This window comes from Ranitomeya imitator, chromosome 3, assembly GCF_032444005.1.
Source record: "Ranitomeya imitator isolate aRanImi1 chromosome 3, aRanImi1.pri, whole genome shotgun sequence".
Lineage (NCBI taxonomy): Eukaryota > Metazoa > Chordata > Amphibia > Anura > Dendrobatidae > Ranitomeya > Ranitomeya imitator.
Genome location: NC_091284.1, coordinates 758638906 through 758664635, shown reverse-complemented (window position 1 = coordinate 758664635; position 25730 = coordinate 758638906). Strand labels below are relative to the sequence as shown.

At 44.5% G+C, this 25730-nt stretch overlaps 1 protein-coding gene across 1 annotated transcript in view; it reads left to right on the top strand.

The window, feature by feature from the left end:
• RXFP2 (relaxin family peptide receptor 2) overlaps nt 1-25730 on the top strand; it is a 513675-nt gene that overhangs the window by 380635 nt on the left and 107310 nt on the right. The window contains exons 12-13 of the mRNA XM_069759002.1: nt 9839-9910; nt 12042-12110. Of these exons, the coding sequence (XP_069615103.1) occupies nt 9839-9910; nt 12042-12110 (141 nt within the window). The remainder of the gene's footprint in view (nt 1-9838; nt 9911-12041; nt 12111-25730) is intronic.

The window sequence follows — 25730 nt, the reverse complement described above, 5'->3', positions numbered from 1 at the left end:
TCCTGGATCGTTCCTGTGGCCTGTCTGCTCTGCATAAGCTAAGTTTTGCTTGTGTTATTTTTGTTTGCTATTTTTTCTGTCCAGCTTGCTTAATTGTTTTTTCTTGCTTGCTGGAAGCTCTGGGACGCAGAGGAAGCACCTCCGTACCGTTAGTCGGTGCGGAGGGTCTTTTTGCCCCTCTGCGTGGTTGTTTGTAGGGTTTTGTGTTGGCCGCAAAGTTATCTTTCCTATCTTCGGTCTGTTCAGTAAGTTGGGCCTCACTTTGCTAAATCTATTTCATCTCTGCGTTTGTATTTTCATCTCTACTCACAGTCATTATATGTGGGAGGCTGCCTTTTCCTTTGGGGTATTTCTCTGAGGCAAGGTAGGCTTATTTTTCTATCTTAGGCCTAGCTAGTTTCTCAGGCTGTGCCGAGTTGCATAGGGAGCGTTAGGCGCAATCCACGGCTGCCTTTAGTGTGGTTGGAGAGGATTAGGGATTGCGGTCAACAGAGTTCCCACGTCTCAGAGCTCGTTCTTGTTTTTTGGGTTATTGCCAGGTCACTGTATGTGCGCTGACCTTTATGTCCATTGTGGTACTGAATTACCTTTCATAACAGTACTGGAGGCCGAAAGTACTAATGATTCTCAATAGAGGGAAAAAAGAAGTTCTGAGACCATTTTTTTTTCTCTGCACTGTGTTTTGCCTTTTTTTCCCCTAGACATTTGGGTGGTTCAGGACTCAGGTGTAGCAATGGACATTAAAGGTCTGTCTTCATGTGTGGATCAGCTCACGGCAAGAGTACAAAGTATTCAAGACTTTGTGGTTCAGAATTCTATGTTAGAACCAAGAATTCCTATTCCTGATTTGTTTTTTGGAGATAGAACTAAATTTCTGAGTTTCAAAAATAATTGTAAACTATTTCTGGCTTTGAAACCTCGCTCCTCTGGTGACCCAGTTCAACAAGTTAGGATCGTTATTTCTTTTTTGCGTGGCGACCCTCAGGACTGGGCATTTTCTCTTGCGTCAGGAGATCCTGCATTAAGTAATATCGATGCATTTTTCCTGGTGCTTGGATTGCTGTACGATGAGCCTAATTCTGTGGATCAGGCAGAGAAGAATTTGCTGGCTCTGTGTCAGGGTCAGGATGAAATAGAGGTATATTGTCAGAAATTTAGAAAGTGGTCCGTACTCACTCAGTGGAATGAAGGTGCGCTCGCAGCTATTTTCAGAAAAGGTCTCTCTGAAGCCCTTAAGGATGTCATGGTGGGATTTCCTATGCCTGCTGGTCTGAATGAGTCTATGTCTTTGGCCATTCAGATCGGTCGACGCTTGCGCGAGCGTAAATCTGTGCACCATTTGGCGGTTTTACCTGAGCTTAAACCTGAGCCTATGCAGTGCGATAGGACTTTGACCAGAGTTAAACGGCAAGAACACAGATATCTGAATGGGCTGTGTTTCTACTGTGGTGATTCCACTCATGCTATCTCTGATTGTCCTAAGCGCACTAAGCGGTTCGCTAGGTCTGCCACCATTGGTACGGTACAGTCAAAATTTCTTCTGTCTGTTACCTTGATCTGCTCTTTGTCATCATATTCTGTCATGGCATTTGTGGACTCAGGCGCTGCTCTGAATTTGATGGACTTGGAGTATGCTAGGCGTTGTGGGTATTTCTTGGAGCCCTTGCAGTGTCCTATTCCATTGAGAGGAATTGATGCTACGCCTTTGGCCAAGAATAAGCCTCAGTACTGGACCCAGCTGACCATCTGCATGGCTCCTGCACATCAGGAGGTTATTCGCTTTCTGGTGTTGCATAATCTGCATGATGTGGTCGTGTTGGGGTTGCCATGGCTACAAGTCCATAATCCAGTATTAGATTGGAAATCCATGTCTGTGTCCAGCTGGGGTTGTCAGGGGGTACATGGTGATGTCCCATTTCTGACTATTTCGTCATCCACCCCTTCTGAGGTTCCTGAGTTCTTGTCTGATTACCGGGATTTATTTGATGAGCCCAAGTCCGATACCCTACCTCCGCATAGGGATTGTGATTGTGCTATCGATTTGATTCCTGGTAGTAAATTCCCAAAAGGTCGACTGTTTAATTTATCTGTGCCTGAGCACGCCGCTATGCGGAGTTATGTGAAGGAGTCTTTGGAGAAGGGGCATATTCACCCGTCATCGTCGCCATTAGGAGCAGGGTTCTTTTTTGTAGCCAAGAAGGATGGTTCACTGAGACCTTGTATAGATTACCGCCTTCTAAATAAGATCACGGTTAAATTTCAGTACCCCTTGCCATTGTTATCTGATTTGTTTGCTCGGATTAAGGGGGCTAGTTGGTTCACCAAGATAGATCTTCGTGGTGCGTATAATCTTGTGCGTATTAAGCGAGGCGATGAGTGGAAAACTGCATTTAATACGCCCGAGGGCCATTTTGAGTATCTAGTAATGCCGTTCGGACTTGCCAATGCTCCATCAGTGTTTCAGTCCTTTATGCATGACATCTTCCGAGAGTACCTGGATAAATTCCTGATTGTGTACTTAGATGACATTTTGATCTTCTCGGATGATTGGGAGTCTCATGTGAAGCAGGTCAGAACGGTGTTTCAGGTCCTGCGTGCTAATTCTTTGTTTGTGAAGGGATCAAAGTGTCTCTTTGGTGTTCAGAAGGTTTCATTTTTGGGGTTCATCTTTTCCCCTTCTACTATCGAGATGGACCCTGTTAAGGTCCAAGCCATCCATAATTGGACTCAGCCGACATCTCTGAAAAGTCTGCAAAAGTTCGTGGGCTTTGCTAATTTTTATCGTCGCTTCATCTGCAATTTTTCTAGTATTGCTAAACCATTGACCGATTTGACCAAGAAAGGTGCTGATGTGGTCAATTGATCTTCTGCTGCGGTGGAAGCTTTTCAAGAGTTGAAGCGTCGTTTTTCTTCTGCCCCTGTGTTGTGTCAACCAGATGTTTCGCTTCCGTTCCAGGTCGAGGTTGATGCTTCTGAGATTGGAGCAGGGGCTGTTTTGTCGCAGAGAAGTTCTGATTGCTCGGTGATGAAACCATGCGCCTTCTTTTCCAGGAAGTTTTCGCCTGCTGAGCAAAAATTATGATGTGGGCAATCGAGAGTTGCTGGCCATGAAGTGGGCATTCGAGGAGTGGCATCATTGGCTTGAAGGAGCTAAGCATCGCGTGGTGGTATTGACTGATCATAAGAACTTGACTTATCTCGAGTCCGCCAAGCGGTTGAATCCTAGACAAGCTCGTTGGTCGTTGTTTTTTGCCCGTTTTGACTTTGTGATTTCATACCTTCCGGGCTCTAAAAATGTGAAGGCGGATGCTCTGTCTAGGAGTTTTGTGCCCGACTCTCCGGGTGTATCTGAGCCGGCGGGTATCCTCAAAGAGGGAGTAATTGTGTCTGCCATCTCCCCTGATTTGCGGCGGGTGCTGCAAAAATTTCAGGCTAATAAACCTGATCGTTGCCCAGCGGAGAAACTGTTTGTCCCTGATAGGTGGACGAATAAAGTTATCTCTGAGGTTCATTGTTCGGTGTTGGCTGGTCATCCTGGAATCTTTGGTACCAGAGAGTTAGTGGCTAGATCCTTTTGGTGGCCATCTTTGTCGCGGGATGTGCGTACTTTTGTGCAGTCCTGTGGGATTTGTGCTCGGGCTAAGCCCTGCTGTTCTCGTGCCAGTGGGTTGCTTTTGCCCTTGCCGGTCCCGAAGAGGCCTTGGACACATATCTCTATGGATTTTATTTCTGATCTTCCCATCTCTCAAAAGATGTCAGTCATTTGGGTGGTCTGTGATCGCTTCTCTAAGATGGTCCATTTGGTACCCTTGTCTAAATTGCCTTCCTCCAATGATTTGGTGCCATTGTTTCTCCAGCATGTGGTTCGTTTACATGGCATTCCAGAGAATATCGTTTCTGACAGAGGTTCCCAGTTTGTTTCGAGGATTTGGCGACCCTTTTGTGGTAGAATGGGCATTGACTTGTCTTTTTCCTCGGCTTTCCATCCTCAGACTAATGGCCAGACCGAACGAACCAATCAGACCTTGGAAACATATCTGAGATGCTTTGTTTCTGCTGATCAGGATGACTGGGTGTCCTTTTTGCCTTTGGCTGAGTTCGCCCTTAATAATCGGGCCAGCTCGGCTACCTTGGTTTCACCGTTTTTCTGCAACTCTGGGTTCCATCCTCGTTTCTCTTCAGGGCAGGTTGAGTCTTCGGACTGTCCTGGTGTGGATACTGTGGTGGACAGGTTGCAGCAGATTTGGACTCATGTAGTGGACAATTTGACTTTGTCCCAGGAGAAGGTTCAACGTCTCGCTAATCGCAGACGCTGTGTGGGTCCCCGACTTCGGGTTGGGGACTTGGTTTGGTTATCTTCTCGTCCTATTCCTATGAAGGTTTCCTCTCCTAAGTTTAAACCTCGTTTTATTGGTCCGTATAGGATTTCTGAGGTTCTTAATCCTGTGTCTTTTCGTCTGACCCTTCCAGATTCTTTTTCCATACATAACGTATTCCATAGGTCATTGTTGCGGAGATACGTGGCACCTATGGTTCCATCTGTTGATCCTCCTGCCCTGGTTTTGGTGGAGGGGGAGTTGGAGTATATTGTGGAGAAGATTTTGGATTCTCGTGTTTCAAGGCGGAAACTCCAGTATCTGGTTAAGTGGAAGGGTTATGCTCAGGAAGATAATTCCTGGGTCTTTGCCTCTGATGTCCATGCTCCCGATCTTGTTCGTGCCTTTCATATGGCTCAACCTGGTCGTCCTGGGAGCTCTGGTGAGGGTTCGGTGACCCCTCCTCAAGGGGGGGGTACTGTTGTGAATTCTGTGGCAGAGCTCCCTCCTGTGGTCACAAGTGGTACTTCGGCTGGTTCTCTCTGTGAGCTTCTGTTGGTGGAGGAAAGTGGTACTGCGGCTTCTGAGTTTCCTTCCTCAGGTGATGTGGTGAAGTCGTTAGGTGCTGCTCTATTTAACTCCACCTGCTTTGATCCTGGCCTCCTGTCAATGTTCTAGTATTGGACCTGTTTCCTCCTGGATTGTTCCTGTGGCCTGCTGTTCTGCATAGCTAAGTTACTCTTTGCTATTTGTTTGCTGTTTTTTTTCTGTCCAGCTTGTCAATTTGTTTTTTACTGCTTGCTGGAAGCTCTGGGACGCAGAGGGTGTACCTCTGTGCCGTTAGTTCGGTACGGAGGGTCTTTTTGCCCCCTTTGCGTGGTTTTTGTAGGGTTTTGTGTTACCTTTCCTATCCTCGCTCTGTTCAGAAAGTTGGGCCTCACTTTGCTAAATCTATTTCATCTCTACGTTTGTCTTTTCATCTTAACTCACAGTCATTATATGTGGGGGCTGCCTTTTCCTTTGGGGTATTTCTCTGAGGCAAGGTAGGCTTATTTTCTATCTTCAGGCTAGCTAGTTTCTCAGGCCGTGCCGAGTTGCATAGGGAGCGTTAGGCGCAATCCACGGCTGCCTTTAGTGTGATTGGAGAGGATTAGGGATTGCGGTCAACAGAGTTCCCACGTCTCAGAGCTCGTTCTTGTTTTTTGGGTTATTGCCAGGTCACTGTATGTGCGCTGACCTTTATGTCCACTGTGGTACTGAATTACCTTTCATAACACATACCACTTATTGTAAAACGTATATTCCACTGTGGTCATGAAAAGTCTCACAAATTTAGATAAACAGGAAAACTGGTGCTGGCAAGTCACTGGCTATAAAATATGCCCCTAAGGTTTTAACTGCTCATCTTATTTTGTATTAATTTATTGTAAAAGTTTTGCAAATAATTCTATAAAACTGGGATTGGACATTGTTTCTTCTTTCTACATCTGAAAAATAAATTATACTGCCCTTTTGGAACTTATCTTGTATGCTATTAGACGGATATGTGCTCCTTAGGCTAATTACAGGGTTTCCTGCTAATTAGTGGGAAACCTACGACGGAACGATTCATGATGTTCCAGCGATATCCATACGATATCGCTGTGTCTGACACGCAGCAGCGATCCTGCTGAGAATCGTACGTCGTAGCAGATCGTTTGGAACATTCTTTCATCGCTGGATCTCCCGCTGTCATCGCTAGATCGGTGTGTGTGACACCGATCTAGCGATGCGTTCGCTTGTAACCAGGGTAAACATCGGGTTACTAAGCGCAGGACCGCGCTCAGTAACCCGATGTTTACCCTGGTTACCAGCGTAAAAACAAACAAACCGCTGTGCTGTGCTTTCACTTTACGGCCAGCAGTCAGTGAGTGCGGGAAGCAGACGGCAAGGGACAGACACCGGAATGTAAGTATGTACTGTTTGTTTGTTTTTACGCTGGTAACCAGGGTAAACATCGGGTTACTAAGCGCGGTTCTGCGCTTAGTAACCCGATGTTTACCCTGGTTACCCGGGGACCTCGGCATCGTTGGTCGCTGGAGAGCTGTCTATGTGACAGCTCTCCAGCGACCACAGACGACTTACCAACGATCACGACCAGGTCGTATCACTGGTCGTGATCGTTGGTAAATCGAATAGTGTGACGGTACCCTAAAGCCACCACAGGAGGAATAAAACAATAGGCTATTCATGTAATGTGAATGAGTGAAATGCTCTTTGTTGTTGTTAATCTGTACTCTAAGAGATGAAGATATTGTAGCAAAAACCTATTAACACAGAATTCCATAACACAGCATTTGTAAATGCGTTTCTAAACCAGGCAATCTCTCATAATATACTCAAATGATGGTTCTTTACTAATTGCAAAAATTTATAACTAATCGCATATTGGCATAACTATGCATCCTTCGCTAGCGTGTTTAAGTGTGGAGGGAGCTCAGGAGCTGAGCTTCCTTCACCCATGGTCGATGCCGGCGGTGTAACAGCATCTGTCTCTAACAGCATCAGCGCTCCTATCACCACAGGTATAGGGAATCTGTCAGTAGGCTCAACCTTCTAAGCCGTCTACATAGACATGTAGGTCATAGAAAGTTGAATTAAAATTTTTTTGATATCCGCAATCCGATTCCAGAGAAATCTATGTTTTTTTAAATGTGCTGTTAAGATCTATGGGCCGGACATAGATTTCATTAATAATCTGCCTCTATAACCTCTATAACTTATTTTAAATGAAAGGGAGAGGTACCAATTACCAATGTGACACATATAGACCAGGAGAGCAGACTGTCAGTCATTACATGTCTCACACGAGTAATGATTCCATTCATTTATAATAAGCTTTGGAGGCAGATTCTCAGGGACATTTACATTTACACTGTTACATACTAAGAAAAATGTGGATCATTCTGGAACAAGACATCAGATTGCTGATATCAAAGTATCATTTTACTCACCTTTCTGTGACCTACATGCCCATATAGACAGCTTAGGAGGGTTCATCCTACTGATAGCCCCTTATAACGCAATTGTGGGGCCTCAGTCATTTATCATTGAGGACTAAAAAATAGAGTAAAAAATAAAAAAAACTTTTTAAAAATATAAAAAAAACATATCTTCCTGCCCCCCCATTAAAAATAAAGATATTACATAAACATATAACCATAGTTTGTATCCCTGCATCTGAAAAACGTAGTTCTATCAAAATATAAAATTAACTAAAGGCGTGATCCAATACCTATACTGCCTTTTATAAACATCTATCTTTAAAGAAGCAGTCCTCCTCCCACCAAAGTTTTTACTCTCTTAATATATTGCAGTCATCAAATTATATAGCACTGTGTACTTACAATTGCTCATTTTGCCTTTCGACCCATCTAGTTCTCCTCTTTTCTCTGCTCTATGTAGAAACAGAAGTGTCTTGTACCTGCAGAAATCATTCCCCTCTTCAACTCCAGACCCAGTTACTCAACCTCTTTAGCCTGCCATTGACTTTTGCAGTGACTAATGAGTCATACAGGCAAAATGGATCTCCTGTTTCTACATAGAGCTTAGAAGGATTCAGCTGGTCAGCTTTTAATCACGTAATGTCAGAGACCTAATGGGAATCTGATGCATTAGCTGGATAGAAAGAGAAATTGTGCAATTATAAGTACACAATGCCATATAATATAATGATTGAAATATATTAAGAAGATAAAAACTTTGATGGAAGGGTTTCTTTAAGTGTCTTTGGCCACTTTCTTTGTTACGATTCTTACGAGGGATGTTTCCAAAAGGATGTCACAGGATGATGGCCTTGCAGTCACCTCCTCGCAGGTTCTATCACTCACCCTGAAACTGGACGTCATCATAATGTGGTGCTGCGGTCACTTACTGCAGCGTCTGTCCCTGCCGGTCCCTGATGAAGTCATGGTTTGGGAGGGGGGTGATGGAGAAGTGCCTGCCGTTTCAGTAGCGCCACACTTTTGTCTTTGCTAGAAGCATCTCCAATGGCTCTCGCCACAGTCACATAAACAGGAGAAAATTTGGCTCAATGGACTTGTGAACAAACTTTTTTCATTATTCACCAAAAGTGCTCAGTAGAGGATAAAACAGAATCAGCAATGTAAGTTACATGGTATGCGACATTTATGCGTTTAAGGTGACTGCGCACACTTAATCATGATGTCTGACATTTTGGAGAGTAATTCTTTTTATTCTAAGTTCCAGTGAGAACACCAGTGTGCTGATTAATTTGCATAGTTACTTGTCTAAAACAATGTCGCCACAGTCCCTGCCTCTGACACCGCCATCTCTTTCCCTGAAATGAGATGTCATCAGGGAACGGTGATAGAAGCAGGGTGAGTGCCACCAGCACTGCCCCACAGCTTCTATCACTGTCCTGAAATGGATTGTTAGCAGGGGTAGGTGCTAGTGAAACTCAACATGCTTCTATCACTGCCCTCTGATGACATCTTGTTTCAGAGAAAGGGGCGGCTATTGAAGATGCATGAGGTAGGGACAAAAGTGATGTGGTGGAAACAGAAAATGTGGGCGGTGGGCACAGATGGGGTATGGTGGCAGCTACTGAATTTGCAATCACTTTTCCATCACCTCCCCTGAAACAGTACTTCATCAGGGAGTGGTGGAGAAACAAGCTGTGTTAAGTGACTGAAGCACTGCCCATCGTAAGGAAAGAAAAACTCAGAACATTAGTGAAAAAATGTCACGTGTATCCCTAAATAGTATCAATACAACCAAACAAGCCCTAATATGGGTAAATCGACAAAAAAAAGTAATGGCTCTTGGAAGATGAGTAGGAATGAAAAACAAACGTGCAAATAATTATCGTACTAATTTCCAGTCTACAGCTCTTCTTTCTCACTTCTGCTGACAGCCACTCAGAGGTGTGTGATATCTTTCTCTCTCCTCTTCCTTGGTGAAAAAGGGAAGGTTGAGCTGAGACACAACAAGAACCAATGTTCTGTTGGATCTATGTCAGCAGCACGGCGAGCTATGTAAAGGATTTACACAGACACAAAGTTGAACAAAATTGCTTAACATTGGAAATAAATGGACACAAAACATTTTTTCAATAAAAGAGTTCCTAGCCTTGTATACATAGTTACATAGTTACATAGTTATTAAGGTTGAAGGAAGACTATATGTCCATCTAGTTCAACCCATAGCCTAACCTAACATGTTGATCCAGAGGAAGGCAAAAAAACCCCATGTGCAAAGAGTAAGCTCCACATTGGGGAAAAAAATTCCTTCCCGACTCCACATACGGCAATCAGACTAGTTCCCTGGATCAACGCCCTATCAAGGAATCTAGTGTATATACCCTGTAACATTATACTTTTCCATAGAAAAAAAAGAAATAACATGTAGTGTTTAAACAGATTCTTACACATGTAATTATGATTAATTTGCATTTTGGCGTAGGACATAATTTGCATATTGGATTAAAAAGTATTTGTTTTCTGTATTCTGTTTATTCCTAGAGATTTGTCAAATAATCTAATCACAGATGTGCCACTCTCCAGTTTTAAAGAGCTTAAGCACTTGCAGAAACTGTAAGTACAAATGATGATTATACAATTTCATCTCAGAAATGTATCAGTAATACATATGCCAACCCAGTTATTGTTTCAAGCTATATGCACATGACCATGGAGAAAAGCTAGTCCTCTTTTTCACCATTTATAGACAGTGTAGGGAATCTGTTCTTTGGTAGTTGCCAGGTTCACATAGGCACAAAGTTTCTTGGTGCAACAGGAAGATTTATTAAAGTCCATAAACTCCCATAGGAATACAAATAAAACAGCCTTTTTCCAGCACAAATGTAACAGAAATTAAACAGTCCATGCAGTAGGCACAGTTATGTCAGTGCTGACTAACCCAAACTGAATAATGTCCAGCTCTGAATCTCTTCTGAGAGAAGGCAACTTTGACAGGTCTTTTCACTTACACACAGACTCAGAGACAGTTGAGCTGCCTTAAATAGGCCTTTCAGACCCCAGAGTGGAGATATGGGAACAACCAGTCCCACTCATTTATTCTAATAAATACAGCCCAAAATGGAAAACATTATAGATCTTTCACATATGCTCAGAAACCCGTGAAAAAGTTCATAGCAGGAAGATCATACAGAAGTTCTGTTTGGACACTCCAAAATATCAGCCAGAAAAAACGGAGTTCAAGTCCAAATTAAAAAGAGTACAAATTTTATTCCACAATAATTCACATACAAGAAATAGTCAAACTTAAATAAAAAAAAAAACAGCAAGGAAAACTGAAATAGCACAGAAAAGCCGTGAGAGTCCCAATTGATACCGCATGCATTCATTAGCAAAGTGCACAGTGCATATTTTAGCAGGATTCTACAGACTGGGTAATCAAAGTATATAGTATATGGATCCCTCTTATGGATCCAGAATCAAGCATTCAGCAAATGAACCATTCTCTCCAGCCCTAGATTCCTTACCCATATTGCAGCATCAAAACGGTCCGCACCGTAGCCCCAAAGCGCGTTTCGCGTCGGCTTTGTCAGGGGGCGGTGAATTAGTTATTCTAGCAGCTCCTAAAACCCATATCCAAAAAACTGGGCCCATTAAATAAAAAACCTCTTGGCAACTACTTTGCTTGAGCCTTCTCTCCGGGCTTCACATCACCGAGGCTAACCACCTCGATGACACTTATCTCCCATCCAGAACCTCTCCAGCTGCATTGTTACAAAAGGTTTAATAATATCAAAATCTCTAATGTTTTAGGGTAGAAAACAAAAACTTCAAAATTCCCTGATGGTCTAAGGCAGTGAAGGTGTTATTTAGGCCATTTAAGGGGTCAGTGTTAGAGACAGATTTATCCTGGTGGGTATGATTGTCATTGGGCCTCTTAAAGGTGAGATCAATGAGGCTTTGACCACGTTTACTGCCTTCTAAAACTGGCCCCACTGATACGGGTGATTATTGTTCTTCATGCTACTTTACATGTAGATGTTCTCATCAGAAAACACCCTTAATTGTTTCAATATATTTTAATTATTCAAAGACATATCTAACTCCTTCCAGAAACAGCACTCATGTTGTCCTTGGATGTGTCTAGTAGAAATAGAGTAAATAGATAGTGTAATTTACTTGCCTTTCCTCATAATACTATGGGAAACTAAATCAAATTTCTGAAAAATTACATTTCGTTTTGGCCTTGAGATTCTTATTGGACCTTAGCTGCTCTTTTCCTTTTACAGTTACAATCTGCTATGGCTAGATTTATTTAGAGTAAAAAAAACACCCCTCCCTTTTAGACCATTCATTCTAATTAGCTGATTAATCCAAAAACTTCAGATTACATGGCGCTCCAACCAAAAGTATACAACATGGCAGATCAAAATATTGACAGGTCTTCTTTAGGAAACAAATAATGTCTCTTTTAACCTACATGTCTAGAGTAATTTTAAATAAATTCTGAAAATGAGCTCTGATCAAGCAACAGCGATCACCAAATATGCATCAATGACGAGGCTGCACATGTCTGCAATGGACCACGATTGGAAATCTCTGCTTTGGGCTACATAATTTTCAAATGATGACTCTCCAATGTAAAAGGCTCTTTACTAACAGTATTATGATTATTGTCATGATTTAGGCTCTACATGTACGGTAAATACCGCTATCTTGACCCAGATTTTTTCTTCTTTTTATACAGTAGTCTAGGTTGTAATCCACTATCGCTCAACATTGCTCAGTTTGAAACATTACCACATCTCCAATCATTGTGAGTACACATTTGCTAAAAAAAAATCGTTCAAGCATTTACAGTATGTTTCTGTAGTTTTGTGACCCATAGTTTTGAGCCATAAAATTCCTAAGGTTGGTTGCTTTGAAGATTCGTAGTGGCAGCATTGTGGATGAAATTTAACAAAATCTTATTCACACTCTGCACAATGTACCTTTAAGGCAGTGTTCCCCAACTCCGGCCCTCAAGAGCCACCAACAGGTCATGTTTTCAGGATTTCCTTAGTATTGCCCAGTATTGTATCACCTGGACAGGCAAGAATTCAATCACCTGTGCAATACTAAGGAAATCCTGAAAACATGACCTGTTGGTGGCTCTTGGGGACTGAAGTTGGGAAACACTGCTTTAAGGTAATAGTGCCCCTCTATCTAACAGATCTTTTTTTTATGGGCTGCTGATCAGTGGTGTGCACTATGATCCCTATCTAAAATCGGCAATATTCTTGCCGTTCTTGATGAGGGGGCATGTTGGAGTCAGCCTCTCCTGACTCTTTAAGAGGCGCATGCCTCTTAGTGAATGAGTAGCATCTGACAAGCGGCATGCGCCCATGTACACCATGCCAGAAATTTAACTCCATTCCCTAACTTTTGTCATAGAAAATGCTACAGCTTATTCTGAATTGGATGAGCTGTGGCATCACGCTTCCACCATGGTTCCGCCAATTTTGACGAAGCTGGGAGAATCTGGAGTAAAAAAAAATGGCAAAAGAATTCTTTCAAAATTGTTTTGATAATAACTCCATAAATGAAACCCAGGAGATGAGGAAATTGTATTATGGACTACGGTATATGAATTTTAAAAATGTCATAAAAAAAGGTTCACTAAAAGAAAATATTGGAAGAGAATATAGGTCTCATTTTTTCTTGTATTATTTTGTGTTTTCCTAATCTAAATCAAAGCACTTATGACCTTGTAATATTCTGTGCACAAGTAAATATTTTATGAACCTATCTCCTACAAATCTTCAAGGCATCCTTGCAGATATCACAAAAAAATAATACAACAGGGCCAGAGCATAGTATATTCTTATTAATAAACATACATACCAAACATAAACAGAAAAAATAATCACATCTGCATCTTGTAGTAGGTGCCACCATATTCATTCTGCTAGCGGCACTGATGATGAAGGAGATGTCGGGACCAGAAGGTCTGGGTGGCACAGGCTGTACTGCCATCAAATCTAGAAAGAGTCATGCTCATCCCATAGAGTAAATCCCAAAGAGCAATCACCACAGAGAATGCAATCATATAATGTTTTATTATTTATCAATAACAGACCATACAAAAATACCATTAGATTAAAAATACAAAAAAAAAAAAAAAAATATATATATATATATATATATATATGTGTTTAAAATTGTGTTAAAATATATATGAATATAGCTGAATATAGCAGTGCCTGTGGCTATCAGGTGGCCCTATAATATAATTTATGTGTCCATATAATAATCCTAATGGCCCAATGTGGTCAAATCAGCTGCGCTGATGAAAATGAAAAAAAAGGGGAAAAATAAGTGTGGAAATATAAATTGTTTTATGTGCAGTATAAGTAGTGCATAGTAAAATTGTGCACAATTAAGATGATATAAAATCAAGTGCGGTGAAAAAAACGCCAATAAGAGGACCATACAGGAGGACACTTACTTGTATAAGTAATATATGATTGCAGGGACCACCAGTAGCACTCCAGGGCACCCCGACGCGCGTTTCGGACGCTTGTTCCTTCGTCAGGAACCCCTGTCAGGAACCCCATGCATACCAGGATAGGAATGAGGGGGCCATGCATGCTATAATGGGGATGAGGGGGCCATGCATACCAGGATGGCGATATAGGCGCTATGCATACCAGGATTTGGATGGGCACCATGTATACCAGGATAGGGATGAGGGCGCCATGTATAACTGGATTGGGAACATATATATACCAGGATGGGGGATATTAGTACAGAATTTACGACATTTTTTGCTTCACTTTTTTTCTATTTTCCGCCTCTAAAACCTAGGGACATAACTACAATATGAGGACCTGGATGGGGACATGACTGCAATATGGGGAAATAACTACAATATGGGGTCATAACTAAAATATGGGGACCTGGATGGGGACATAACTACAATATGAGGACCTGGATGGGGACATGACTGCAATATGGGGAAATAACTACAATATGGGGTCATAACTACAATATGGGGACCTGGATGGGGACATAACTACAATATGAGGACCTGGATGGGGACATGACTGCAATATGGGGAAATAACTACAATATGGGGTCATAACTACAATATGGGGACCTGGATGGGGACTTAACTACAATATGGGGACCAGGATGGGGACATATCTACAATATGAGTGCACATTTGTTATCACCACATCCATAATGACCCAAGCTCTAAATAAATTTAAAAAACACGTCAAAAGTGTTCAAAAGGTGTATAGAAAAAAATGGTATCACTAAAAATGTCACTTTGTACTTCAAAGAATGCTGCCCCCTAAATTCAATGTTTTCTATATGCGGCTCATATTCCCAGCCGAATTTGAGACCCCTGAGTTAGATTGTATCTACTGCTATTGTAATGAAAAGTAGGTTACTACAGATATCGTGCCATCCCCTGACATGCACAAAACTACAGATGGAAATATTTGGAAGGATATTCTCTAAGATTCTGCAATTTTTATTGTTTTAGAGTTTTTAGGCTAAGTTCACACGTTGCAGAATTGCCGAGGAAATTTCCACGGCAATTCCGCAACTCCTGATGCGGGTATATCGTATGCTGAATTGGCATGCGTATTCCCGCTAAACACTAGCATTTTGCAAGCATAATTAGCTTGCAGAATGCTAGCGTTTTCCAAGCGATCTGTAGCATAGTGTCTGACAAATGTGACCAACTGCCTATGCAGCATCAATAGTAAAAAGATCTAATGTTAAAAATAATAATAAAAAAAAAAATCATGATATTTTCACCTTCCGGCGGCCCCCGCAGCCTTCCCACTCCTCGCGATGCTCGCGTTCTCAATAATGCCTCGCGGCAATGACCCCAGATGACTTAGCGGTCTCGCTATTACGCTCACCGCCGGAGCCCACTTCAAAGGGGGAGATGTGACATGCGCCGTACTAGTACAGCGCATGTCACGAAGGGGATGCATGCCACTATCTGTATATTGTAAATGATTTCTTATGCTTTCACAGCACAACCATTTTGAACTAGGCCATTGGAATTTAAAGAGCCAAATTATCCATCAATCTGAATAGTCTGCAATAAAACACAATCTGAAAAGTCCCAAAGATTTTGCGCAAATTTTGGTATTTTTTCTAACCAGATTGTAGCAGCTTTGCCAAAATATGGCAGCGCTGGTTAGGAGTAAAGCGTGCTTCCCCGCCTATCAAATTAAGCAAATGTGCAAGTATTTTTATATCAGTAATCCTACTCCTGTCCCTGACTAGTGATATGGAAATTTGGGTTGGATAAATCTATCCTGTGTGTGCTGCGGCCGTTCCCAATAAGACTGAGTATTTTGAGCGCTCAAGGAATGACACTGCACAACATTGTGTCCATAGCATTCCATCAATACTGACTCTTTATTTCCTGATACATAGTTTTATAATTGCATATAGAAAGGAGTGGTTAGGGGTGGTTAGTTAATTAACATATTGTCTAGCTCCTCTGTTATTGGTTATCTGAATATATATGGAATATTGTGATTAATGCACATATGATTGCTGATTAAGCAACTAAAATGAAGTTCTCTGCATCTGGGACAAAGTTGAGACATCGCATCAGCACTTAATACATCTGGAGTTCTTCTGCTTTTCGGGTGGAAAACACCGAACAGTCTGTCTGGTTTATATTAGTTTATGTCAGCCATTTTAAGCCATTGATTATAATGTATATAGATATATTTGCGTTTATATGAGTATATATGGTTATAGAGGAGTATACATGCAAGTGAGATCTACATGATATAAATATTTCTATCACAAGCCCCCTTAGATATCACTTGCCCTAATCCTAGCCTCCTGTCCCAAAGCGCTGCAACTCTTTTGTGCTGCCGGCGAACTGACGCAAGCCTAGTGCCCACGCCCTACACCGTACAGACTTTTCGCAAATGGGCGATCAAGAGATCTGTCCCTAACGGGGGTTAGTTGCAATCAGTCTCTTAGTCAATAGCATGTGTAGTGTATTCTTTATCAGGTAGGTCATCTGTTTGGTCAGGCAGGGCATCCACAGCATCGTTCTGGCTTGGGTATCAACTTCTGGTAGGGGAGCTTTCTTGCAATGCGATGCGTGGATCCAAGTGGGTCTTCCCTCCAGCTTCACAGAGGTTGGTGTCATCAGCGGCACTTGGACAGGACCATCAGATCTGGGATCGAGTGGTGTTCTCCTTACAAACTTTTTCACCACCACCCAGTATCCTGGCTTCAAGGAGTGCGTACCGGACACTGAATCTGGATCTGGCAATAAAGAAAAAACTCGAGAATGGATGTTAGCAAGTTTCTTGGTGAGTTCAATTATATAAGCAGACAAAGTATCATATTGCATAGTCAGCTGCTGAGGGAAAGAATACCCCTAACCTGCGACTAGACCCAAACAAAATTTCATATGGTGACAGCTTTTCTAGGTCTCTGGGAGTGTGCCTTACACTAAGTAGTGTGATTGGGAGTGTCTCATGCCATGGTTTGCGTGTCTCTTGGGCAACTTTCAACATCCTGTTCTTAAGGGTCCCATTCAGTCTATCCATTTTCTCGCTACACTGGGGATTGTAAGAAGTGTGTAGGCCTAAATCTGACCCTACTGCTGACCAGATCTCCCGTGTGAGATTTGCTGTGAATGCGGGTCCCTGGTCACTGCCTATCACTTCTGGGACCCCATATCTGCGTATCTCATCTCTGAGGGTAGTCTCTTTGCAGTAGTCTTTGCTGACTGGTTCCTCACTGGGAAAAACTTCTGGCCATCCTGAGAACACGTCCAAGACCACAAGGGCATATTCAAAACCTCCACTTGGCGGCATCTGGATGTGGTCTATCTGGATCCTCTGGAAGGGGTACAGCGGGCTGGCAAGATGATGTGTGGGAACTTTCTCTATTCTTCCAGGGTTGCATTTGCCACAGGTCAGACAGCTGCTAGTGAACTTGGCTGTTAGGGTGGAGATCCCTGGAGCAAACCAGTAAGCACCAATCAGATCATTCATCTGTGTCTTTGATCTGTGTGTGGGCGCCTGTGCCCACTGGACCACCATTGGATACATGCTTCGGGATAAACAGGGTTTGTAGTCCATTGCGTATACCCTTCCTTCTTCATGTGTTGCTCCATTCCGCATCCAGCATTCCTTCTTGTCCTTTTTTAGGGCATGCTCTTGCAGCTTTTTGAGCAGATCTCAGGATGTCATCTGGTAAGGTTTCTTGTCTTCAGTCGTCATGTAGTAGCCGTCCGGCTCTACGACCTCTCCCACTTCTCCATTTTGCCTTCCTTTGGCTGCTTCTTTGGCTGCTATATCCGCCATGTTGTTACCCCATGCCTCTACTGTGTTCAATTTTCCATGTGCTTTGACTTTTAGTACTGCCACCATTTTTTGGAAGTTGGAGTGCATCCAGCAGGTCCTTGATGGCTCCATGATGCTTCACGGTGGTTCTGCTTGCTGTGATGAGGTCTCTTGCAGTCCAGACGGGTCCAGAGTCGTGTGCTATGCCATGCGAGTACCTTGAATCGGTGTATATGTTTGCAGTTTTTCCTTCTGCAATCTGGCAGGCCTTCGTCAGCGCTATCCATTCTGCTTCCTGAGCTGACAGAGTAGGCGGCAGACTTCTGGACCACAGGATCTCTTGATTGCTGGTCTCTGCACATCCTGTCTGGAATCTTCCTTCATCATCTGCAAATCTGGAACCATCCACGTAGAGGATCAACTCTGGGTTGGTCAGTGGCTCTTCTGCCACCTTGGGTAGTCCTGCTGTTTCCTGTTGCCTGATGCTGAAGCAATCATGGTCATCCATCCGGAGCAAATCCAGATCCCTGCGGAAGGTATCATGCAGATTTTTGATCAGAATTTTGATCTGAGGGTCCATATCTGTATCCCCCCTTGGGAGTGGGAGTAGAGTGGACGGGTTGAGGACTGTGCATCTGGAGAGATGGTGGAGAGATGTTTTGGCTGGGTTTGGTTGAGGATTTCTGAGATGTCATGCAGAGCCAGGATTTCCAATCCACAATCCAAGAATGATGTCAGCAGCCTTGTCCAGGAGGACCGGTGATGCAAATGCTGCTCTCATGCAGGGGGGGGGCTTCCCTTGCAACTGGATCCAAGCAAGCTGAAAATTAGCCCAAAGGTCTCGGCTTTCCCCCCTGAAGCTGCGTCAGGACTCCAGTAGCAAGGCCTTCTTTTTTCATCAGGTAGAGACGGAATGGCTTCTCGTAGTCAGGTAAGCCTAGTGCTGGCGCTGAGACTACAGTCTTTTAACTTCTTGAACGAGCTGAAGGCTGCATCTGTCAGGAGGAACGGGGTTATGTTGATACAGTCATACAGAGGCTGCATTAGGACTGAAGCATCAGGGATCCAGGCTCTGCAATACGAAACTAGACCAAGGAAGGCCTGTAGTGCCCTTGGAGTTGTTGGAGGAACCGTCTTCTCCACTGTGGTCTTCCGGTTATCTGTCAGATGTTTCGTCTGGTGAGCAATACAGTGTATCTGGAACGTAACTCGCTTCAGACACCACTGGACTTGGTTCTTTGAGACCTTGCAGTGCTGCTCCGCCAGGTAGAGTAGGAGAGACAAGGAATGGGCTTTACACGTGCACAAAGGAGTAGATTGTCCATGTATTGTAGCAGGGTTACTTCTGCATGTTATGTGATCCAGTTGGTAAGGACTGTGGACATTGCTTTGCTGAACTGTGAAGAGCTGTTCTGGGCCCGCTGTGGTATAACTGTCCATGTGTGCTATCCCCCCTGGTGCGTTAAGGCAAACAAGTACTGGTCTTCTGGATGAAGTGAACACTGAAGAAAGCATTCGGTCACTGTGAACACTTTTGCTGTGGAAGGCACATTTGAGAGCAAAGTGTGCGGATTCGGCACAATTGGAGTTTCAAACACAGTGGCGTCATTCAAGTCTCTCAGGTCATGTACCATTTTGAACTTGGCTGGCTCTCCTTTTACAGTCTTTTTTCCTTGACCGGGAAAAGCGGGGTATTGCAAGGCGATGTGCAAGGAACAATGATTCCTATTTCCAAGTGGACCTTCATTTGGTCAGAGGCAGCTGACTCTAGACCTGGCCTGGGCCTTACGAGGGTACGGGGTACCTGGCTTGAGTGACAGCCGTACTGGGGCAACTTGAGGTTTTCCCACGTCCTGGGGTCCCTTAGACCATAGACTCTCTGGTACTACATCCAGTACCTCCTTGGGTAGGCCTCATCGGTTGTTTTGAGGTTCTTGTAGGGCCGCCAGCATGACCATGATTCCTCTTGGGTCAGGGATGAAGAAAGTGTCATGGTCCCATCTTCCTGGAACACTGTGGTTGCCTTCAGCTTCTGCAGTGGGTCCGCTCCCAGCAGGTTGAGTGGCAGGTTCTTGACACCACAAACTGGGACAGGATAGAGTGTCCTTGCTGAGTGCACATGCTCAGAGGCTTTGTAAGCTGAGAATGTCTGACTTGACCATCAATGCCCATGCGAGACACAGAGGATTCTGATAGGCAGGTGGGATCAGCGAGTTCCGCAGGTCTCATCACACTTCTGGCTGCACCGGTGTGCAGAAGAAAAGATCTGACAACGCCATCCACTTTCAGGGCAATTTGAGGTATTGGTCCTGCAGACGGGGTTTTACATGTCAAGAGCGTAGTGTCTTGCAGACCTGGCTTGCTTACCACTGTCCCATGGACGGGGTACTTCACTGCCTTCTGTACTTCTTCCTTGGCCTGTTTCTCTGGACCAAATCTTGGGTTGCATGGGTGCTCTGCACTGGTTCCAGAAATGGCCAAACTTGCCATAGATGTAACACTTGACACTTCCTCTGTCTTTGTAGGGTGGTTGCGCTTCCAGGTCAGTGGTCACCGTGAGAGGGGCTGTCTTCTGCACTCCTGGTTGGGACTCAATCCCTTTGGCTACTGTGGACAACAGCATGATGGACACTGTAGCGGCAGCGGGGTCCGGCCTGCTGATTGAAGCTGCGGTGGTAAGATGGGGCCTGCAGGTGTTGAGGCCCAGGGGTGCCATGAAACCTGCGGCTGCATCCAACCCGAGGTCTTGGGGCATTACAGGGGCTGCGGCTGCATCTGCCACCACTTCTTCCCCCTGGTTTGACATAACTTCTCCCCTTTGCTAACCTTATTAAGGTTGGTGTCTCCTCTCCGGAGTCTGCAGCGGTTCTTCCGGCGTGTCGCTTGACACTTTCCAGCGTCTTCACCTTTGGCTCCCCTTCCGGCGTTCTCAGCAGCACGGCACCAGTTTCCTTCTTCGCGCTCTTTGTGGCGCTATAATGGCAGCAGTTTTGGTGACAATTGGCAATAAACAGTTAAACAGTCTCCCAGGCGCACATAACCCGTTTTGCTGGGTCAGTCCACTGCTATTGACCTGTTCTCGGGCCTAGCCACTATCAGTGGTTTCCTGATTGGCTGTCTCAGTCCATGCACAAAGGCCTGTGCCATCATTTGCGTGTGTATCTGGTGATGAATGGTGAAGCCCAAGTCCTGGACTACTTGCATTACTTTGCCATGAAACTTCTTTACAGACTCTGTCTTGTCTTGGCTCATGTCATGTAAGCTGAGGGCTTGTCCTGCCAATCTGCCTTTGGCCCACTCTCTGAGCTTGTTCAATTAGCTGTGGCCCTGACTCCCAAGCGTGTACATCTAATTCTGCCAGAAGTCTGAATTGTTCCTTCATGATTGGCCAGAGTGCATCACCTGTTTTTCAGTTCCATTTATGGCCCAGAAATCATTCCAGGTGGCTATATATGTTCGCTGGTTCTGCTACATTCTTCAGTAAAATGGCATGGGATGCATCCCTGGGTCTGGAAGATTGTCACCTGACTTGAAGTGCACATAGTGTAATGGTGGTGACTCTATCTGCCCCTGCATTCTTGGTGCCTGTGGGTTTCTTTTCCTAGTACTGGGCAGCATGTATGATGTTTCCTCCACATCTTCATCAGAGGAATACTTGTGATAGCATGTGCTGGGGTCATACACTGGCTGATTTTTGGACTTAGAAGCTGCCTTTTTGTGTGAGGATGTCTCCCCCCTTGCTGAAGCTGTGGTGGACAAGGCTTCTAGTTCTATGTTGATGTGAATGTAGGCAGCTCTGACCGGTGCTGAAGTTGCACATTATCAACAGATGATGATGATGATGTCAGTCCTCCCCCTGTTATGAACTGGTGATTTAGAACCATAATGGACCTGGTGGTTAAGAGCACAGAAAATGATCTGATAGTTACTAATAACATAGGACGAGCTCTGAGACGTGGGAACTCTGCTGACTGCAATCCCTAATCCTATCACACCACACTAGAGGTAGCCGTGGAGCACTCCTGACCAGACCTAGGCGCCTCGGCACAGCCTGAGAAACTAGCTAGCCCTGAAGATAGAAAAATAAGCCTACCTTGCCTCAGAGAAATTCCCCAAAGGAAAAGGCAGCCCCCCACATATAATGACTGTGAGTTAAGATGAAAATACAAACACAGAGATGAAATAGATTTTAGCAAAGTGAGGCCCGACTTACTGAATAGACCGAGGATAGGAAAGATAGCTTTGCGGTCAGCACAAAAACCTACAAACAACCACGCAGAGGGCGCAAAAAGACCCTCCGCACCGACTAACGGTACGGAGGTGCTCCCTCTGCGTCCCAGAGCTTCCAGCAAGCAAGACAAACCAATATAGCAAGCTGGACAGAAAAAATAGCAAACAAAAGTAACACAAGCAGAATTTAGCTTATGCAGGGAAGACAGGTCACAAGAACGATCCAGGAGAGAGCAAGACCAATACTGGAACATTGACTGGAGGCCAGGAACAAAGAACTAGGTGGAGTTAAATAGAGCAGCACCTAACGACTTAACCTCGTCACCTGAGGAAGGAAACTCAGAAGCCGCCGCCCCACTCACATCCACCAGAGGAAGCTGATGGACAGAACCAGCCGAAGTACCACTCATGACCACAAGAGGGAGCTTGACCACAGAATTCACAACAGTACACCCCCCTTGAGGAGGGGTCACCGAACCCTCACCAGAGCCCCCAGGCTGACCAGGATGAGCCAAATGAAAGGCACGAACCAGATCGGCAGCATGAACATCAGAGGCAAAGACCCAGGAATTATCTTCCTGACCATAACCTTTCCACTTAACCAGGTACTGGAGTTTCCGTCTCGAAATACGAGAATCCAAAATCTTCTCCACTATATACTCCAACTCCCCCTCAACCAAAACCGGGGCAGGAGGATCAACGGATGGAACCACAGGTGCCACGTATCTCCGCAACAATGACCTATGGAATACATTATGGATGGAAAAAGAAGCTGGAAGGGTCACACGAAAAGACACAGGATTAAGAACCTCAGAAATCCTATACGGACCAATGAAACGAGGCTTAAACTTAGGAGAGGAAACCTTCATAGGAATATAACGAGACGACAACCAAACCAAATCCCCAACACGAAGTCGGGGACCCACACAGCGCCTGCGGTTAGTGAAACGTTGAGCCTTCTCCTGGGACAATGTCAAATTGTCCACTACATGAGTCCAAATCTGTTGCAACCTATCCACCACCGTATCCACACCAGGACAGTCCGAAGACTCAACCTGCCCTGAAGAGAAACGAGGATGGAAACCAGAATTGCAGAAAAACGGCGAAACCAAAGTAGCTGAGCTGGCCCGATTATTAAGGGCGAACTCAGCCAAAGGCAAAAAGGACACCCAATCATCCTGATCAGCAGAAACAAAACATCTCAGATATGTTTCCAAGGTCTGATTGGTTCGTTCAGTTTGGCCATTTGTCTGAGGATGGAAAGCCGAGGAAAAAGACAAATCAATGCCCATCCTAGCACAAAAGGCTCGCCAAAACCTCGAAACAAACTGGGAACCTCTGTCAGAAACGATGTTCTCCGGAATGCCATGTAAACGAACCACATGCTGGAAAAACAATGGCACCAAATCAGAGGAGGAAGGCAATTTAGACAAGGGTACCAAATGGACCATCTTAGAGAAGCGATCACAAACCACCCAAATGACCGACATCTTTTGAGAGATGGGGAGATCCGAAATAAAATCCATAGAGATATGTGTCCAGGGCCTCTTCGGGACCGGCAAGGGCAAAAGCAACCCACTGGCACGAGAACAGCAGGGCTTAGCCCGAGCACAAATCCCACAGGACTGCACAAACGAACGCACATCCCGCGACAGAGACGGCCATCAAAAGGATCTAGCCACCAAATCTCTGGTACCAAAGATTCCAGGATGACCAGCCAACACCGAACAATGATCCTCAGAGATAACTCTACTCGTCCATTTATCAGGGACAAACAGTTTCTCCGCTGGGCAACGGTCAGGTCTATTAGCCTGAAATTTTTGCAGCACCCGCCGCAAATCAGGGGAGATGGCAGACAAAATTACCCCCTCTTTGAGAATACCCGCCGGCTCAGGCAAACCCGGAGAGTCGGGCACAAAACTCCTAGACAGGGCATCCGCCTTCACATTCTTAGAGCCCGGAAGGTACGAAACCACAAAGTCAAAACTGGAGAAAAATAGCGACCAACGAGCCTGTCTAGGATTCAACCGTTTGGCAGACTCGAGATAAGTCAAGTTCTTGTGATCAGTCAAGACCACCACGCGATGCTTAGCTCCTTCAAGCCAATGACGCCACTCCTCGAATGCCCACTTCATGGCCAGCAACTCTCGATTGCCAACATCATAATTACGCTCAGCAGGCGAAAACTTCCTGGAAAAGAAGGCACATGGTTTCATCACCGAGCCATCAGAACTTCTTTGCGACAAAACAGCCCCTGCTCCAATCTCAGAAGCATCAACCTCGACCTGGAACGGGAGCGAAACATCTGGCTGGCACAACACAGGGGCAGAAGAAAAACGACGCTTCAACTCCTGAAAAGCTTCCACAGCAGCAGAAGACCAAGTGACCACATCAGCACCCTTCTTGGTTAAATCAGTCAACGGTTTAGCAATACTAGAAAAATTATTGATGAAGCGACGATAAAAATTAGCAAAGCCCAGGAACTTTTGCAGACTCTTCAGAGATGTCGGCTGAGTCCAATCATAAATGGCCTGAACTTTAACAGGGTCCATCTCGATAGTAGAAGGGGAAAAAATGAAACCCAAAAATGAAACCTTCTGAACACCAAAGAGACACTTTGACCCCTTCACAAACAAAGAATTCGCACGCAGGACCTGGAACACCATTCTAACCTGCTTCACGTGAGACTCCCAATCATCCGAGAAGACCAAAATATTATCCAAGTATACAATCAGGAATTTATCCAGGTACTCTCGGAAGATGTCATGCATAAAGGACTGAAATACTGATGGAGCATTGGAAAGCCCGAATGGCATAACAAGGTACTCAAAATGGCCCTCGGGCGTATTAAATGCTGTTTTCCATTCATCGCCCTGTTTAATACGCACAAGATTATACGCACCACGAAGATCTATCTTGGTGAACCAACTAGCCCGCTTAATCCGAGCAAACAAATCAGACAGCAGCGGCAAGGGGTACTGAAATTTAACTGTGATTTTATTTAGAAGGCGGTAATCAATACAAGGTCTCAACGAACCATCCTTCTTGGCCACAAAAAAGAACCCTGCTCCCAATGGCGACGATGACGGGCGAATATGACCCTTCTCCAAGGATTCCTTTACGTAACTCCGCATAGCGGCGTGCTCAGGCACAGACAAATTAAACAGTCGACCTTTAGGAAACTTACTACCAGGAATCAAATCGATAGCACAATCGCAATCCCTATGCGGAGGTAGGGCACTGGACTTGGACTCCCAATCATCCGAGAAGATCAAAATGTCATCCAAGTACACAATCAGGAATTTATCCAGGTACTCTCGGAAGATGTCATGCATAAAGGACTGAAACACTGATGGAGCATTGGCAAGTCCGAATGGCATCACTAGATACTCAAAATGACCCTCGGGCATATTAAATGCAGTTTTCCACTCATCGCCTCGCTTAATACGCACCAGATTATACGCACCACGAAGATCTATCTTGGTGAACCAACTAGCCCCCTTAATCCGAGCAAACAAATCAGATAACAATGGCAAGGGGTAATGAAATTTAACCGTGATCTTATTTATAAGGCGGTAATCTATAGAAGGTCTCAGCGAACCATCCTTCTTGGCTACAAAAAAGAACCCTGCTCCTAACGGTGACGGGCGAATATGCCCCTTCTCCAGGGATTCCTTCACATAACTGCGCATAGCGGCGTGCTCAGGCACGGATAAATTAAACAGTCGACCCTTTGGGAATTTACTACCAGGTATCAAATTGATAGCACAATCACAATCCCTATGCGGAGGTAGGGCATCGGACTTGGGCTCATCAAATACATCCCGGTAATCCGACAAGAACTCTGGGACCTCAGAAGGGGTGGATGATGAAATAGACAG